The sequence below is a fragment of the Hypanus sabinus genome, chromosome 4 (assembly GCF_030144855.1).
Source record: "Hypanus sabinus isolate sHypSab1 chromosome 4, sHypSab1.hap1, whole genome shotgun sequence".
Lineage (NCBI taxonomy): Eukaryota > Metazoa > Chordata > Chondrichthyes > Myliobatiformes > Dasyatidae > Hypanus > Hypanus sabinus.
Genome location: NC_082709.1, coordinates 152,850,642 through 152,871,033, shown reverse-complemented (window position 1 = coordinate 152,871,033; position 20,392 = coordinate 152,850,642). Strand labels below are relative to the sequence as shown.

The 20,392-nt window shown below is 38.8% G+C and overlaps 1 protein-coding gene across 1 annotated transcript; it reads left to right on the top strand.

The window, feature by feature from the left end:
- The first annotated feature begins 706 nt into the window (after positions 1 to 706).
- On the top strand, positions 707 to 8,743 carry LOC132393352 (cytochrome c oxidase copper chaperone). The gene is made up of 3 exons (XM_059968459.1): positions 707 to 951; positions 4,573 to 4,682; positions 8,489 to 8,743. Exons 1-2 carry the CDS (start codon positions 833 to 835, stop codon positions 4,655 to 4,657), a joined length of 204 nt encoding a protein of 67 aa, XP_059824442.1. The 5' UTR covers positions 707 to 832; the 3' UTR covers positions 4,658 to 4,682; positions 8,489 to 8,743.
- The last annotated feature ends 11,649 nt before the right edge of the window (positions 8,744 to 20,392 follow it).

Genomic DNA, 20,392 nt, shown 5'->3' with positions numbered 1-20,392 from the left:
TTTATCGTTGCCGCATAAAGCCTGTCCCTTATTGCATCAGAAAGTCCATCTCCAAAGTCACAGTATTGGGATAGTTTGCACAGTTCTGCAATCTAAATCCCTGAGTTGTTACTATTGGGTTTGGGCTCAATTGATTTTGTAAAATTTCAATAATTTTGTCAAATGTCTTGCTTGCTAGGTTTTAGGAGTTAATAACTTGCGTAAGAGCACCCATTAAGCTAGGAAGTGTGGAGACTTCCTTTTCCTGATCCACATTGTTAGTATTACAATACAGTTCCACCCTCACTTTGCAGAGAGAGCAACAAAATCATGCGCATGTGTAAGTTATCAGTCAACATTTTGTGCTTAATATGTATATTCGTACATGTTAATTCTCAAAAAATGAGTATTTTTTTCATTTTCAAAATGCATAGCAGTGTGTGAAAAACATGCACGTGCAGAGTAGTTGGATTGTAAATGCACACGATTAAAATATTTTATGAGAAATATGATATTTCTGAGAAATTAATTATATTTAAAAGATTAAGTCGCGCACATAAGATAATCTCGTTTCACGTCTCTTTAAACGGTAGACATCGGCATACCTGCTACCACAAGCGGATATCCGCGTGCGGACAACGCATACGCGGTGTATTCTGGAATGTGTAGTTCGCTAATGAGAACTCTATTGTGGAATATTTCCCAGTGAGGACTACAAATCCCAGTATTCCTCTCGTCAAGCGGAAAGGCATACTGAACTATAAGGCTCTACGTAGGATTGAAATAGTCGCTGTTAGGACGTTTGAAGGTGGAACTCCACAAAACAAGAAAGTAAACATAATATCAGACTAACATGTCTCAGTTAGCGGCGCCTGCTTCCTTGGGGACAGTGCCTTCTGGACCCGCTGAGGAAAAGAAACCTTTGAAACCATGTTGTGCATGTCCTGAGACCAAGAAAGTCAGGGATGCCTGGTAATGTGACTCTTTTAGTTCCTCTATTTATATAATCATTTCGCTGCTTAGTGTTTTTCTGCTTGAAAACTGTCTCCAGTTTTCACGGGTTTTCTCAACAGGTCTAATTTGGTAATTGCGTTTTGTCGGTTTCGTATTCTTGTTTGTACCCTTAAGCAATCCCTTCAATCTTCGCACATAAAAGTTGCAGTAGTAATTGCAAATCAATTATTAGAACAGTGGAATTACTTTTTAAAATAGAGAGTTTAAAGTGCATCGTTGCTGTAGATTTCATGTCTGAATAATGTACAAAGTTTCTCCTTAGCAGTACACATCGAGATTACAACACCGACTATTAAGGGAAGTGTGACAAAAGTTTATATAACACTTGCGATCTCCCGTGGCATTGCACACCCCGAGAAACAAGGTGTTTATTTCGTGCACTCACGTTCAGTGGCATACTATACTTCTGTAATGTATGTAGAAGCAGAAGACCACGTGGAGTACTCATGCAGAGGAAGTGGGAGGTTAGATATCAAGATGAAAGTGAGAGAAGTAAGAGGTGAAAGTGGAGATTCGGGGACAGGGATAAGGATAACCAGACAAGCAGGCCGACCGAAACAATATTTAATTAGTGTAATTGAAGTTAAGATGAATAAAGTTTGAGTATTGTGGGATATGTAACGACCTCTTAAGACGGCAGGGTTAGCAGAGCGGTGGATAAGGCCAGAAAGGAAACTGAATAGTAGACGATGGCAGCCCTGTACGGGAGTGGCCCAAAATCGAAGATCTGGAGAGAAAGATAACATGGGTAGTACGTAGCTGAAGCTGAAAGAAGATAATCTGCAGAAAATGCCTCTTGCCATGGCATAGATGATTAGGTCAGGATTCAATACAATCATCCCCTCAAAACTAATCAATAAGCTTCAAGACCTTGGCCTCAATACCTCCTTGTGTAACTGGATCATCGATTTCCAGCAGCACAGGTCCACCACAAGGCTGTGTGCTAGGCACAGCTCTGGTGCCATATCTCAGGTTGTCTGCACCATTATCGTTGGGCAAATCAAAAGTGGTGACGAATCAGCATAAAGGAGGGAGATTGAAAATCTGGCTGAGAGGTGCCACAACAAGAACCTCTCACTCAATGTCAGCAAGACCAACAAGGTCTATGAGCCGGCCCTCTTCAGGTGATCGGAGGTGGAGAGGGTTAGCAACTTTAAATTCATTGCTGTTATCGTTTGAGCGGTCCTGACCTGATCCAGCATGTAAAGCAGCATCCATCATCAAGGAACTCCACCATGCAGGCCATGCTCTCTTCTCACTGCTGCTCTCAGAAAGAAGGTGCAGGATCCTCAGGACCCACACCACCAGGTTCAGAAACAGTTACTACCCCTCAACAATCAGGCTCTTGATCCAGTGAGGATAACTTCACTTGCCCCATCACTAAATTGTTCCTACACCTACGCAGTTATGTTCAAGAATGCTCCATCTCGTTCTCCATATTGCTTATTTATATATTTTTCTTTTGTATTTGCACTGTTTGTTGTCTTTTGCACATCAGTTGTTTGTCTTCCCTGTTGGGTGCAGTCTTTCACTGACTGTGTTGTGTTTCTTGGATTTACTGTGTAAATCTGCAAAAAATAAATCTCAGGATTGTACAGTATATGATGACATATAAGTCAAGTCATTTTTTATGGCATTTCGACCATAACTGCTGGTACAGTACACAGTAAAAACGAGACAACATTTTTCAGGACCATGGTGCTACATGAAACAATACAAAAACTACACTGAACTATGTAAAAACAAAGAAAAAAACTACACTAGACTACAGACCTACCCAGGACTGCATAAAGTGCGCAAAACAGTGCAGGCATTACAATAAATAATAAACAAGACAATAGACACAGTAGAGGGCAGTAAGTTGGCGTCAGTCCAGGCTCTGGGTATTGAGGAGTCTGATGGCTTTGGGGAAGAAACTGTTACATAGTCTGGTTTTCAGAGCCCGAAAGCTTCAGTGCCTTTTCCCAGATGGCAGGAGGGAGAAGAGTTTGTATGAGGGGTGCATGGGGTTCTTCATAATGCTGCTTCCTTTGCGGATGCAGCGTGTAGTGTAAATGTCTGTAATAGTGGGAAGAGAGACCCCGATGATCTTCTCAGCTGACCTCACTATCCGCTGCAGGGACTTGCGATCTGAGATGGTGCGATTTCCAAACCAGGCAGTGATGCAGCTGCTCAGGATGCTCCCAATATAACCTCTGTAGAATGTGATGAGGATGGGGGGTGGGAGATGGACTTTCCTCAGCCTTTGTAGAAAGTAGAGATGCTGCTGGGCTTTCTTTGCTATGGAGCTTTAAAGTTTTGTGACATTTACCATCTGACGTCTGGTAGATTTTTGGCAAAGCAGCAAAGTCTTGAGGTTATCTAAGCAACTTACAGCCAATGCCTCCTTTTACCTCCTAATAGACTAGGAAAGTATCTGTACCAAGAAGGAACTATGTGATATATCTATACATTAACTTGGGAGGAGACTATGCTCAGCAACATTGTTGACACCATCTTGAATACTCAAAATGAAGCAGATGCTTTCAAACAAAAATCGGCTTTATGTCATATTAGCCTTTTCTTAGTTTTTACTTTGAATCATGATGTTATGGGCTTTCATTACTCTCCCAAAACTTGAGCACAAAATGTAGACTAAAATTTTTAGTATTTTCACAATGAAATATATTGACCCACTCAGCTGTTTAAATTTATGATATATGTTCCTTTTTCATAATCATTGTAAATCTCATTTCAAATTGAAGTATTTCTATTCTAGTTAAAGTAATTATGTCAACTCTGAGTAATTAATCAGTTGATTCTTGATATAATAGCATTCCTTGAAATGTCAATAAGCCAGAATGCAGGTTAAAGACTGATGCCATTTATGAGAATGTTGCCAAGACTGAAAAGTTGTAGCTTTGAGGAAAAATTGATAAGCTTTCTTCAGAAATTAAAGAAGCTGAATGGAGACTAGATTGATTTCTTTATATGAATTTTTGTATATAATTATTTGTTTTGGAAAATAAATCACTGTTTCCATGAGTTTGTTTTGCTGATGAACCTATTGCTATTTTACAAGATTGGACATTTTATAGAGAAAGGTAAAATACTATAAAATACATGTGTGATCAATGTATATATATTCTACAGATTGGTTCTCACATGATATATAGAAACAATTATTGGACTACTTAATTCATAATGTATTTTGTTGCTTGGCCTCTGTAGCCAGCTGTGAACTGCTATGAATGATACACTTATTATCCTCTGAATACTTAAACCATAAACTTTCACATGCTTGTTAGGCTGTCAGCTCTTTAGCCTTATCTCTTCAACTCTGTAACCCACAATAATTTCTGCTTGCAGTCTTCCATTTGGCTGATCAAGATCTTGGGTGAATTTGAGAAATTGAGTGTGTTTTTAATTTCCACACTTGTCCACACCCAATGCTTCTCTGTGGCCATGTACTTTGGCCCACCACACGGGGGAGAGTTATAAGTGAATTTAAATTTATAAAGTTAGGATTTTCATGCTGAACTACAAACTGATGCACTTTTTCTGTGTGATTTGAGGCAATCTATTGTCATTTCTTTGTAGTATCATTGAGAAAGGAGAAGAGAACTGCAAAGACTTAATTGAGGCTCACAAAGAATGTATGCGGGCATTGGGATTTAAGGTCTGATGAGCTACCACTTTAGAGGTGTATGGTGAGTATGATTGTCTTTGTATTTTTCAATTTATTTTGTCTAAACTTTACAATTGATTAGGATTTTTATTTGAGCAAATAAAACCTTGCATCGAGTCTTTGTTGGAATCTTGAGTAGTCACATTGATTTAATCCACAGTCAAGTAGGTATGGAATATTTTCACAATACTCTGGCCAACAGTTCATTTTGTGTGGAGTTAAATGAGTGGCATTCCAGTCAACACAAATGCAAACTGAATAAACTTTTGCACATATGCCTTTTATTTACATAAATGTTGATGGTCTTAGCTTGATGGAGGTTTTCCTGGCTTCTTGCTGTGCTTTAATTCTACAATTCCTTGATTTGAAGAGTGAATAAAGAAATAAAGAACTATCAAATTTAGCTGTTTGAACTTATTATCTACAGTGCCCCCTTTGGTCTACCAGGGCAATAAATTTGCACTATAATTAAGTTTATTTTGAATGTTGAATTTAAATGGAAACACAATTTCCTTTTATTATTTAGGTGATCTGCATGTTAGAAATGTGTGTGTAGGCCTCCTTTAGTCTTGATAGACCATGGATTTACACCTTGGAAAGTTTCCAGGGCGCAAGTATGGGCAGGGTTTTTTTTTTGTGGAAGACCGGCAGTTGCCCAAGCTGCAAGGGTCAGAAATAAATTGCAACAGACAATATGTACAATATTGTTCTCCATGTTAGTGACCCTTGAAATTTTTAAAAAACTTTTTAGTTAGAGTCGTATTTTATTTCCTGAGTGATGTTTCTTACAATGGTGAAGGTAGTGACTTTTTTGAATAAGTGCCACATTGGACTTCAGTTAGGAACTAATAAGATCAGGTAGTTTGAGAATACTTTGATTAAATTATACATTGATTCGGTACTTACAGTTGCAAGAAAAAGTGTGAACCCTTGACAGTTACCTGGTTTTCTCCCTTTATTACTCATAAAATGTCACAATAATAGACAAACACAATCAAGTTAAGTTTTTAACTATATACGTGCATATAATGTATATAGAAACAAGATGTTTATTGTCCTGATGAAGGGTCTCGGCCTGAAACGTCGACAGCGCTTCTCCCTATAGATGCTGCTTGGCCTGCTGTGTTCCACCAGCATTTTGTGTGTGTTGCAACGTTTATTTGAACCAGCGTATAAAGCACAGTAATACACATAACACACAATTACTTATGAAGGTAAGGATAAAATCCACAGATGAATCACATAAATAACAAAACAAAGTTCAGAAGCCTAGTGGCCTGGGAGGAAAAACTGTTTCTCATTCTAACCGTTCTTGTTTTTATGTATTGTAGTCTTCTGCCTGATGGTAGAAAGTCAAAGAGGATGCTGGATGGATGGGTGGGATCCTTGATAATATGCAGGGCCCTGCATATGCAGATTTCCTGATAAATGTCCTTGATGGATGGTAGGAGACCCCTACAATCCTCTCAGCTGTTCTCACAGTCATTTGTTGGGACTTCTGGTCTGATGCTTGGCCGCTCCCATACCAGATAGAGATGCAACTTGTCAGGACACTCTCAGTGGTGCTCTTGTAAAACAGTTAAGATGGGAGATGCTTGCCTCAATCTTGTTAGGAAGTAGAGGTGCTGCTGTGCCTTCTTGTTCAGGGAGGTGATATTAATGGTCCAGGTGAGGTCATCCGTGGTGTGAACTCCCAGAAACTTGGTGCCCTTAACTCTCTTTACGGAGGAGCCATTTGTCACAGAAGAGGATGCACCTTCCTTTAGTCCACAATAATTTGGTACAGAGGAGATGTCAGGGGCAAGTTTTTTTACACAGAGGGTGGTGAGTGCGTGGAATGGGCTGCCGGCGACAGTGGTGGAGGCCGATATGATAGGGTGTTTTAAGAGATTCCTGGATAGGTACATGGAGCTTAGAAAAATAGAGGGATATGGGTAACCCTAGGTAATTTCTAATATAAGTACATGTTCGGCATGGCATCATGGGCCAAAGGGCCTGTATTATGCCCTTTGTGGTTTTCTGTGTTTCTATTATTTAGTTTATCTTCTCCACATTCAAGCTTAAGTTGTTCTTATCACACCACTCCATAGCTGCTCTGTTTCCTCTCTATCATCCACAAAATTGATGACATTGTTAAGCTGGATTCTGCGACACAGTAATACGTCAGCAGTGGGCTGAACACACAGCCTTGGGGTGTGCCAGTGCTTAGCGTAATGGGACAAGAAATGTTGCTGCCCACGTGGACTGACTGTTAAGAAATCCAGTATCAAACTGCACAATCTGCCTAAACTAATAACACACAAACAATTGTACTTTTCTTGTCTTTATTGAACACCTTGTTTAATCATTCACAGCCCAGGCTGGAAAAAGTATGTAAACCATTGTCTTTACTGGTAGAAACTCCCTTAGCCTCTACCAACTGTTTCCTGCAGTTGCTGATCAGACTTGCACAAAGCCAAGGAGGAATCTTTGATCATTCCTCCATACAAAATTGTTTCAGTTCATCAATATTTCTGAGATACTTTGCATGAACAGCCCTCTTCAGGTCATGCCACAGCATTTCAATTGGGTTGAGGTCTGGACTCTAACTTGGCCATTCCAAAACACAAATTTTCTTATTTTTAAACCATTCTGTTGTTGATTTACTTTTGTGATTCAGATCATTGTCTTGTTGCATCATCAAACTTCTATTAAGCTTCAGGTGATGGACTACTACCCTGATATTCTGCTGTAAAATTTCTTGATACAATTTTGAATTCTGTCCAGGCCCTGAAACAGCAAAACAGCACCAAACCATGATGCTCCACCATGCTTCACAGTTGGGATGAGGTTTTGGTGTTGGTGTGCACTGCCCTTTTCATCCAAACATAGCGCGGTGTGCATTTCTGCCAGAAAGTTCAAGTTTTGCCTCATTTGTCCACAGAACATTGACCTAGAAGTGTTGTAGAGCATTCAGGGTGGTGTTTCGCAAACTTGAGACATGCAGCAAAGTTTTTTTGGTTTCCTAAGTGGTGAACACCATGAATACCATTCTCGTTCAGTATTTTGCTTCTAGTGAACACATACACAGAGACTTTGCAAGTTGTACAGATTTCTGCAGGTCTCTTGCTGTTACCCTTGGGTTCTTTTTCACCTCCTTCAGCATTGTATGTTGTGTCTTGGTGTGATCTGTGCAGGACGCCCACTCCTAGGGAGAGTAGCAACAGTACTGAATTTCTTCCATCTGTAGAAAGTTTCTCTTACTGTGGACTGATGAACACTCAGGTCTTTAGGAATGCTTTTGTTGCCTTTTCCATCTTCATGAATCTCTGCAATTCTTCTATGGTCCTCTGGAAGTTGTTTTGATCGAGGAATGGTGCACATATAGATGGATAGACAGAAAGAGCGGGCTCTGTCTGTAACCTGACTGTGTGTCTTTCATAGGGGAGGGCATCTCTCCAACCCACACCTACAATCTTATCTCATTGATTGGAATACCTGACTCCAAATAGCTTTTGTAGAAGGCATTACCCCAGAGGTTCACGTACTTTTTTAAACCTGGATTGTGATTGTTGAAATGATGTACTCAGTATTGACAAGAAGTACAATTGTTGTGTGTTATTTGTTTAGGCAGATTGTGTTTGTCTATTATTGTGATTTAGATGACGATCAGACCACATTTTATGAGTAATTAATGCAGAAAACCAGGTGATTGCCAAGGGTTCGCAAACTTTATCTTGCAACTGTATGCAAATGTTGGGTCAGTTTTGCAATATATCCATTCCTTATTAATCAAATATAATCACATTACATGACTCTTTTACTTTTTTGTTTTTATTCACCAAACAGGATTGTATCTGGAATTATTTTAAGTATGCTACACTGCCTGCTTGGAGATGAATGAAGATGTATGTGGACACATTATTATACAAATGAATTGTTACAAAGCTGGATCTGAAACTTGTATTAGCGATTTATTTTTTTCAAAAAAAAGTAGGATGATAATGATCATTTCTGTTTTTCTTTGTTCTGAGTTACTTCCACCCAGAGATCTTTTCAAACTTGTATGACTCATCCTTTAATAAAAGTTTTCTTAAAAAGTCACTTTGATTCTATTTCATTTTGTGCTGTAATGACAAGCTTGTATGAATGTACTAAAGCTTTATTTCAAGTTGCACATTCAATAAATTAGTCATGAATTTGAAAATTCAACAAAACTTTGTTAGAAACCCTGTTGAAAGGGAGTAATCTGTAAATTAATATTTTTTTAAATTCCAGAAATTAGTTTAATTAGTTATCTCTAATTAATAAAGCTTTGCATATCCTACTACCCTGTGTATTTATTCTCGATTTAAGTTTTCTTCTTTGTTAACTATGACCTCAACATTTTTTTTCCTAACTTCTTCTTAAACCCATCATCCCTGCTGGGGCATAGACCGTTAACAGCAGCTCGCCAGAGTCCTTTGTCTTGGGCTGAAGGTTGATCAGCCCCGTGTCTTCCACTCCCACCACATGACTTTGTACGTCTTGTAGGTGAAGATCCTTCCTCTACCAAGGATGAGGTCTTTGGAGCTTCTGTTGACATTTCTGTAGCGCTGGGTTTTTATGGGATTGAGTTGCAACCCTTCTCCTTTTGCAGCTGTCCAGAGCGGGATTTTTAATGCTATGGATCATGTTATATTGTCTGTTCAGCAGCCAGGGAAATCTTAAATAAGAAATCGGCTATTTTCACTGTTCCAGACCTACCTGCGCTAGCAATGCTCCCCAGCTCTTTCTCTGCTACATTGGTGTTGCCTGCTGCATCCATGCAGAGCTCATCAATTCATCCACTTTCCTAAAGTGCAGAGGTTCATGCCATGGACCAGCACCATTAGGCAAGGGGTCTGTGGACCCCAGTTTGGGAACCCCACTTATCCTGCCTACTTTGAATAGATTGTCCATTTGTTTTATTTTAACTTATGAAATTGTAATGGTAGTGCTGTAGTTTAAATTCAGCGCAGTCATATAATTAACAAGCAAATTTGTATAATTTAAGTTACTGTACAGGTGGTAAACTCACTGAAAGAATGTGAATGTTTTTGGGCTTCCTTTCGTTAGATTACATGTTTCCAGTTCAAACGTGTAGATCGTGTGATTATTAGAAATGAGTAATTACCCTGATTTTCTGACTACAGTAAGTTCAAAGACAGACACAGACGGAGGACCTTCATCGCTGCCTTAAAAGCCAGTGCTGCTTTCTTGGGGCAGCGCTTCATGTAATTGTACTCAATGATGGAGAGGGCTTTGCTGTGGTATATCCACCGCTTTCTGTAGTCTGTTCTGTTCCTGGGCATTTGTGATTCAATAGTAAGCCATGATGCAACCAAGTAGGATACTCACCACTGTGCATCTATAGATGTTTGTCAAAGTTTTTAATAACATCCTGAATCTACGGAAACTTCTAAGAAAATAGAGGTGGTGTTGTTCCTTTCTTGTGATTGCACTTACATGCTGGCCCTGGGACAGATCATCTGATAGGATAATGCCAAGGAATTGAAAGCTGCTGACCTCCAGTTCTAATCCGCTAATGAGGACTGGCTTATGAACATCAGCCTACTTCTTCCTGGGGTCACAATCAACTCTTTGGTTTTGCTGACATTGGGACAACTCAGCCCGATTTTCAGTCTCTCTGCTAGATGCTGATTCATTGTGACCTCTGATTCAGTCAACAACAGTGGTGTCATCACCAACCTTAAATATGGCATTGGTCCAGTACTTAGCTACATAATCATAGGTGTAAAGCAGGGGGCAAATCTTATGGCCTTGTGATGCACCTGCACTTCTGGTGAGCGTGGATGACACACTGTCACCATTTTGTACCAACTGGGGTCTGGCAGTGAGGAAATCAAGGATCCAGTTGAACAGGAATGTATTGAGGCCCAGGGCTTGGAGCTTAGTCATGAGTTTTGAGGGATAATAGTGTTGAACACTGAGCTGTAGTCAATAAAGAAAACCCTGATGTATGCATCTTCATTGTCTAGCTGTTCCAGGCCCGAGTGAAGAGCCAATTAAATGGCATTTCCTGTTGACCTATTGTGGCAGTAGGCAAATTAAAGTAGATCCAGGTCACTCAGGAGTTAATATGCATCTTGATCAACCTCTTGAAGCACTTCATTGCAATAGATATAAGTGCTACTGGACAATAGTCACAGAGGCAGGTTATTAAGTTTTTCTTGAGCACCAGTATGACTGAAGCCTGCTCGAAGCAGATGGATACCTCAGACTACCAAAGCCAGAGGTTGAAAATGTCCATAAGTACACCAGCCAATTGATTAACACAGATCGTCAGTACTCAAAGATCAAAGTTCAAATTTATTATTGAAGTATGTACACCTTATACAACCTTGTAATTCATCTTCTTGCAGGTACCCACAAAACAAACACAATAGAATCCACAAAAACGCACCCACACACACAAAAGACTCAAACATCTAATGTGCAAAAGACAAGTTGTGCAAATAGCAAAAAAAAGTAAATAAACAATATATAGAACATGAGTTGCAGAGTCCCCAAAATTGAGTTCACAGCTTTGGACTTAGTTCCGCTGAGACAGTGAAGCTGGTCCAGCAGCTCAATGGCTGCAGGGCAACAACTTCTCCCGAACTTGGCAGTGTGGGATCCAAGACTCTTGCATCTCCCAGCTGATGGTAATTGAGAGAAGAAAGGTTATTTCCGTGATTGAGCTGGCTATATGTGTAACCCTTCGCAGCCTCTGGCAATCCTGTGCATACCTGGCTATAATGCACCCAATCAATGCTCCCCACCGTACTGCACTTAGAAATTTGTAAGTCTTTGATGCCATACCAAATCTCCTCAAGCTCCTACAAAGGAGAGCCACAGGTGTGCCTTATCTGGACTTGCATCAATGTGTTGGGCCCAGGGTAGCTCCTCTGAAATGTTGACACACAGGAACTTGAAGCTACTCACTTTCCACCAGCTCAATGAGAACTGGTGTGTGTTCTCCTAACTCCCCCTTTCTGAAGTCCACAATCAGTTCCATGGTCTTGCTGATGCTGAAAGGCTGTTGTTGCGATACCACTCAACTAGATGATCTACTCACTTCTGTAAGCCATGTATATCTATTTATTGTAGTATTTCTGCATCATTCACTACATCAGCAGTCACTTGGCAATTTCTCTTTTATACAAACATCCGTGATAATGCAGCAATGGTAGGGAGTAGCTGGATTACTGGATTACTTTTTTAAAAGTGAATTTGCAGATTTGAATATAGTCTCTTCTAGCTATTTTTAAAATGTTGCTTAATTATTATTTAGAGCTAGATATTAATCTTCTCAGTTTTATGTGATAGCAATGCTTGAGCTTTTATTTCAGTTTTGTAATTTTCTAAGTTGAATTTGGGTCCCAATAAACAACGGACACTTCAGATGAGTATGACGTCAAATGGGGCTGGGGAAACAACAGCTGCAGCGGTAGGAGCATCATAATAGATTAAAAATTGTATTATTTCAAATACTTAATTATCCAACGCTTTTATTTTTCAGCCTTTTAATGGTAACCAAAACGGATTAGGGAGTTCATTGCCAGAAATTTAAGGCAATATATTCAGCTTTGCCAAATGGAATCTTGTTACAATTTAACCTTTCATTTCGATACAAAATGAAATGGAAAGTTCAAAGTAAATTTATTATGAAAGTATATACTTTATATGTCACCATACACAACCCTGAGTTTAATTTTCTTGCCATTGTCTTAATGAAAGACCACTCTCAACAGGACAGGTGAACAATGTGCAAAAGACACCAAACTGTACAAACACAAAAGAAGTAACAATAAACAAATAAATAAGCAATAAAATCGAGAACATGAGATGAAGAGTCCTTGCAAATGAGTCCATAATTTGTGGGAACAGTTCAGTGTGAGGGGAGTGAAGATGAATGAAGCTATCCCCTCTGGTTCACGAGCCTGAAGGTTGAGGGGTAACAACTGTTCCTGAACCTGGTGGTGTGGGTCTCAAGGCTCCTGTATCCCCTTTCTGATGGCAGCAGCAAAAAAAGTATAGCCTAGATGGTGGGGGTCCTCAATGATGGATGCTACTTTCCTGCAACCCTGCTCCATGTAGATGTGCTCAGTGCTGGGGAGGGCTGTATCCACTATTACTTGTAGACTTTTCTGTTCAAGGGCATTGGTGTTACCTCAGCAGGCCATGATACACTGTACAGCTATAGAGATTGCCAAACCTTAAGACATAGAACCTGCACTTTGGACTCGTGACATTTTTCTGGAGGTGTCAAAAACGGTTTTGCAGTTCACTGAAAACATGAAATTATTTTTTATCTTAAGTCCCTCCAATCACATTGACTTCATTGTATCAAGAAGAATCTATCAACAAGATATGATCATATTGAAATGTAAAACATTTTTAATTAAGGAGTTGACAGGGTTCAAAATGAAGGAATTCACCATTACTAGAGAAAAAATTTTTGTGTTCAAAAGAGTACTTAAGACAATAAGAAAGCAGAAACAGTAGTAAGCCTCCAAGAGGACATTTAGGATTCACCATTCTCTACAAGAAGATGCTATGAACCTGTTTTAAAGTAAGTTGCTAACAATCATTATATCCACAGAAACTGATTTCAATATTATTTGCTGGATGTATATCGTTACACGGCATTGCGATGATACCTTCCTTGATTTACAAACCTACCCCCATCTCCTTTCCCTTTTCTTTGTAATGACTCTCATTTATCTCCGTCTAATCAGTTACAATTCCTCTGAATTGATACAATCAAGGGTTTTAGTGAGGGTTAATTATTGTGATTGCTCCTGCTCCCTGCATCTCTGAGTTAAAGGTAATGAGTAGAGTTCACATTGATTCAGAGAGCAGATATATTGCTATTGGGATCGATTGTTGAGGAGAATCCTGGTGTGTCTTTTCCTGTGGCAGAGAACACAGATCCTCATCGTACTGAAAACATCCCTTATGTCCTCCCTTCTTGAGCATAATTTTTACAAACCTGCTTGTGAATTTGCAAATGATGTTTCTTAGAACTTTGGCAGGGATATCATCTAGAAACTTAACCAAGTGATGAAGATCAAAATTTTGTAAAGATATTTACAGTGAAGAGCATCTATTGGATATCTGAATCAACTGAACCAAAGGACTCAACTCAATGTCTGGTTTACTGGTACATATTCAGTCCAAATGAGTACATGAAATTTCAAGGGCAATGCTCTAAACCAACATTTGTGGAATTATATTAAGAAAGAAGATAATATAACAATAGGTTATGAGAACATAAGAAAGAGGAGCAGAAGTAGGCCATCTTGCCCATTGAGCCTGCCCCGCCATTCAATAAGATCATGGCTGATCTATCCATAAACTCAGCTCCATCCACCTGCCTTTTCCCCATAACCCTTAATTCCCCTACTATGTAAAAATCTATCTAACTGTATCTTAAATATATTTAGTGAAGAAGCCTCAACTGTTTCCCTGGCCAGAGAATTCCACAGATTCACCACTCTCTGGGAAAAAAACAACAATGCACACAAAATGCTGTTGGAACACAGCAGGCCAGGCAGCATCTATAGTGAGAAGCTAGTCCTTCGACTAGTCCTGACGAAGGGACTCAGCCCGAAACATCGACAGCGCTTCTCACTATAGATGCTGCCTGGCCTGCTGTGTTCCACCAGCATTTTGTGTGTTGCTGTTTGAATTTCCAGCATCTGCAGATTTCCTCATGTTTACTCTCTGGGAAAAAACAGTTTCTCCTCATCTTCATCCTAAATCTTCTCCCCTGAATCTTGAGGCAATATCCGCTAGTTCTAGTCTCACCTACCAATGGAAACAACATTGCTCCTATCTTATATATCCCTTTCAAAATTTTGTATGTTTCTATAAGATCCTCTCTCATTCTTTTGAACTCCAGAGAGTATAGTCCCAGGTGACTCAATCTCTCCTCATAGGTTAACCCCTTCATCTCTGGAATCAACCTAGTGAACCTCCTCTGCACTGCCTCCAAAGCCAGTATATCTTTCCTCAAGTATGGAGATAGTTTCATTTTTCACATATTTTACAATATTGTAATTGATTAAGCACCCTTTATATTTAATCTTTATTTGAATAAATCCACAAATAATTTGGTTTTATGATGTTCACATAGTTACTACATATAATTACAGTGATTTACTTAAAACGTTGGTAGACAAAAACAAAGCAGTTATTTTGTTTGAATTAGGCCACTTGACAGAAGGCAAATATTAGTAGTATGATTTATATCATAAAACATCATATTACATTTAATGTCTGTTTGATCCACTGACACAGTGGAGCCTCAGTTTAACACCTTGCTCAAAGGGAGATGTTGTTAACAATGTTACGCATCTTCAGCACTGTACTGGAGTGGAGCCTAGATCTGGAGAGCCCAGGCTATCTCAATAATCTAGTCAACAATGTCCTGACAACTCCATTATATTTATATCCATTCATTTATTTGTGCTTTTTGAGTTTATGGCCCTTGGGGTTTCTGAAAGCCCATTCTAAATCAAAGCATCAGGACCTGTTACATGAGATAAATCAATGAGAACATGCATTTAAATGTTAACTAATGTACTTCAATGCAACCTCTTAAACCAAACCATTTGGTTGCTGCTGAGTTAGATTAAAGGCTTCAGTTCTCAGGTGAGATTTGATTTTAAGGCTTTGATTTACAGAGAAGAGCGCTACTGACTGAAGCTGTTGTTTAAATATTCATGAATTTCTTTTGCTGGAAACAAAATATTGGGGCAGATGTATGCTGAAGATCTTGATGTAAGTGTTTTTTTTAGAATATTTGCATTGAATAGGCATTGATTTTTAATTGAACAGGTATTATAGGTATTTCTGTACCTATAAGATGTCCTATATTTGACTACATTCTAAATCTGAAGTCAATTAACGTATTCCCAGAGTATATAATGAATATCTTTCTTTCATTTAATTGATTTCTGTGTCTCTAAGGGCACTTTGTAACTTTTAATATAAGTTATATAATCATGAGCCCAGTTGCAAATTCAAGTCCATAATCGTACTTAGGCTCCAAAACTCAGGATTCACTAACATCGATTCCAAAAAGTTTTATTAGTCCTGAAGTATGTTTTACTACAATCAAACTTCATTGCAGTGTGTTCTTTAATTTAGCCCTGTTTGCTAGCCACAAAGTAATAATTGCACTTACTATTGAAAGTCACACCCAAAAAGCCATTTATTCAGCACAAACAATGCTGGTTTGCCAAAGCCATCCTTTCCTCCATTTCCCCAACCCTTGCACCATCTACTGTTCATTAAAGGTGGACCTACAGGCTTTTCAGGAGTACATAAGAAATACTGGTGACCCATAATATGAAGGGACTGCACTCTTAGAAAATCATTCATATCACAATGTAAACCCCATCCCCATTGAATCCCATGTTATAAGCAGAGGTACGTCTATGGGATAGTGTTCACTCATTATTCATAGATGCAATTAGGCCCTTTGGCCCAAATGGTACATGTCAGCAATTACTTTCTTCTGCTGTAGTCATCTTGAGTGAATTAGGTTGATGTTTTAATGGTGACTAGATCCAGAAACAAAGAAGGCACTCTTTTGGCATTATTAGGATATAAGCAAACTATGCAAGGAAGACATGGCAATCAGGCAGCAAATGAGGTGAGAAACAGAATGAACATTTCATTAGCGGTCTTTTTCATCGATGATCTTTTGATGGAACTATAAGTTACTAGAGATGGAACAGGTAAATGAACGGCAGAAGGGAAAGGACAATGGGGTAAGGGAAAAGGGCAAAGAACACAAGAAAAGGTCTTAGAAAGGGTAGAGGACAGGAGAGATTAAACAGAGGAATGATGGTGCAAGGCAGAATGAGGCAAGTAAGGAAACAAAAAGTCAATGCAGAGAAACTATAGATAGCGATAGAACTTCTAAGTAAAGCACCCAGTGTAGTTTGATATCATTGAATTTGCTGTTGACCACAGAAGTTTATAACCTACTTAATTAGACACTGAGCTACTGCTTCTCAAGCTTCTGTGGACTATTAATGGAACATAAGGCTATAACCAGAATGGGAATGAAAAGGAATGAATGAATGAATAAATAAATAAATAGGAAATGAGTGGGTGTGCAGATTCACACTGAGCAGATGAGTGAATTGTGGTTATCTAAATTGAAAGTGTAAGAATATTTTTGTTTCACCAAGAAGGAATGTTTAGAAACCTGGATTATGACAGTTGAGGAGGTGAAAAAGATAGGAAGTTGCTCGGCAATTAAGACTATGTTTTAAAAGTGATGGAAGAGTAGAAGCTCCACTTAACAGTGCATGGTATGGTTGAGGATGAGGATAAGTTACACAATATTGTTTATGAAGTTCATATCCAGGTGAAAGTCAGGTACTGTTATTTGGAAATTGAAATAACAATTTTTTGCACCCTGAAAACCGCAGTTGTAGGAAATGGAAGTACCATTATGCAAGGTCACATTGCCACATCAGAGGGGAAAAACAGCCGACTTGAACAGGGTCCTTACCTTAACATGCTCTGTGATGTGAGGGAATGGGTGTTAAATGTAACCGAGTCAGTGATTAATTTGATAATGTACAATGGCCGCCCTCAGAAATGAAGATAGAGGAACTGAAGAAGGTGAGTGATACGGAATTAGATCATCACAGGGAATGATGAAAATTTGAAAAAAAAATGTTTATAAGAAATGGTCTCACATCTTAACTGCTGGTAATCACTGAATGTTCTAGTTCCAATTAAGGAAATAGTTTTTATAACGTTGTTGAGCAGAGAACCTATATATAAGTATTTAAAGACTATTAAAGAATATGATAGCTCAAAATGACATAAAAATTGACCCACATTTTTCACTGCTATATTAGTATATCACTTATAGGCCAGGTATATCATTTTAGCCTAAAAGTTAATTTTAGCTGAGTGACCTTCAAGCAATTTTTTGTCTGGTATTAGGCATCTTTAGTATTTCAAACTTATTCTAAGATACCGAGCACTATTGGAATTACTGAATATTTGTGATACTTGCGACTGCTCCTTTTTTAAACATCCGCTGCCATTTTTTCACTTGTTTAATACAATTTCTATGTTGTGTACATTGAAGTTCTTGTGATTCAATGTTCAGAATCAGAATCAGATTTATTGTCAACAAAAGAGATTCTGCAGATGCTGGAAATCCAGAGCAACATATTGAATGCTGGAGGAACTCAGCAGGTCAGGCAGCATCTATGGAAAGGCATGGTGGTGAGGGAGGAGGTGAATGGGCAAGTGTAGCACTTCCTTCACTTGCAGGGATAAGTACCAGGAGGGAGATCAGTGGGCAGGGAAGAATGGACAAGGGAACAATTCCTGCAGAAAACAGAAGAGTAGGGAGGGGTGGTGAAGATATGTTTGGTGGTAGGATACCACTGAGAATGGGAAAAGTTTTGGAGAATGATGTGCTGGATCCAGGGGTAAGTAAGGACAAGGGGAACTATCATTGCTAGGACACCAGGAAGATGTGGTGAGGGTGGATGTCCAGGAAATGGTGGAGATGCAGGTGAGGGCAGCATCAATGGTGGAGGAAGTGAAATGCTGTTCTATGAATACAGAGGAAAGGAAAGCCTCATCCTGGGAATAGATGCGCCAAAGAAGGAAGAACTGAGAAAAGGGAATGGCATTTTTATCTATGCAAATGAAATAAATCCTATTTATACTGTAATCATTGCTTATATATTCTTTCATGTTCAGTTGAATTGTGTATGTTTGTAATCCCATTATCCATGTACCAATTTTATTTTGTTGATATTAATAACAATAATAAAAAGATTGAAAAAGAAAGAAAGAAATAAATCCTATACCTGCCCATTCACTTCCTCCCCACATCGACCTACCTTCCCCCTGAATTGGCTTCACCTATCACCTTCTAGCTTGTACTCCTTCCCCTCCCACCACCTTCTTATTCTGGGTTCTACCCCTTTTCTTTCCAGTCCTGATGAAGGGTCTCAGCCCGATACATTGACTACTTATTCCTTTCCATAGCTGCCCGACCTGCTGAGTTCCTCCAGTATTTTGTGTGTGTTACTCTGCTTCATTATCACTGTGTTATACAAGGTGAAGTTCATTGTTTGCGGCAGCAGTACAGTGCAAAGACGTAAAAGTACTAGAAATACGTAAGTAAATTACTGTGTAAAAAACGTTGGGCTATTTTCAATTTTAAGTTTTCCACTTTAAAATGCTTGTATGTGATTTACTGCCTGGATTGTAAAAAACAACACCCTGGAAAAATCCTGGACAGGAGGAAGAACCTGAACTATCTTTCTAAATTGTAATAAATAGCCTCTTAGCATCTGACTTTCTAATCTCTCTCATAGACTCATAGATTCAACATGGAATCGAGCTCTTTGACCTAATATGTCCACTTCAACCAAGATGCTTATCAATTCTGATACCATTTGGTCAAAATTCCTCTCACCCTTCCCTAAATCTTTTTCAATTGTTTTAATTGGGCCTGCTTCCACCACATCTTCTGGCAGCTTGTTCCATATATTGTACGCCTGCTTGCTAAAGTCTATGTAGATAATGTACACCTACCTGCTCCATCAATCCTCTTGGTCACCTCTTCAACAATACTTAAATCAAATTTGTGAGGCAAAACTTCCAATGAACAAAGCCAAGTTGACTATTCCTAATCAATCTTACAGAGACCATTTCTCATTTTTCCAGAGGATATAGGCAAATCTTTCACAGTGTTGCTAAGTGGGAAAGTTATTTAATCTTGTTGAATTTATTGACAATTCACATCTCCCTTGGAGCAAGGCAGGTATAACTTTAGTTAGACCAAATCAGCAAACAGTACACCAAATGAGTTTCCAGCAAAGTCCATCTATAATCTCAATGAGAGTTCAATATTTTTGATGGCAAAAGCCCAGGACATAAAAAGGCAAAATCCATTTGAGTTTCTGCCTGCACACTTAATTTCTGCAGCACCTTACATAGCAAGCCACAGCCCTCTGATTATTACCACTCTGCCACCATTTAAAATCTATTCTGTCTAGCTCTCAAAGTGAACATCTTTGCATTTTCTCACAATGTAATCTATCTGCCTCCTCCTTGCTTACCTCCCTTATGCAGACTCACTGCTTCCTCCTTACAGTTCAATTTCCTATCCATTAACAATAATGTTTGGATATGTTACATGTTGTCCTTTACAACATAAACTTTGAAAACTGAAGCTGAGTTTAAAATGTATTACTTTACATTATTAAATATTATTTTGTTTGTACACTGAATCTATTAAATTTATGATCATATTATCTAAAATCCTCTCCTGTAATTTATCAGTTTTGAGTGGAAAGGAATAGTAGTATAGCAACTCAGGATTGTAATTACCTGATGGGAAATAGAGGTTGATTAAGATTTTTCTGACAGGGTCAGAAACAATATCAATAATCTGAATGGCTAGACTAGTATTAATATAAATTAGTAGAATAAAATAGTAAGTATTAATGTAAATTGTTTTTGTGTTTATAACTTCTTGTCCCAATCCCATCAGTGAAGAGGCTACAGAGCATCCACGCCACAAACACTAGACTGAAAAGCAGTTACATCTCCCAAGCCATCAGGCTGATCAACACCTCACTCATTAACCTACCTCACCACCACTATGTACACATCATCTGACATCACTTTATGTACATATAATCGGTCTAAGTTTATAACAGTTGCTTG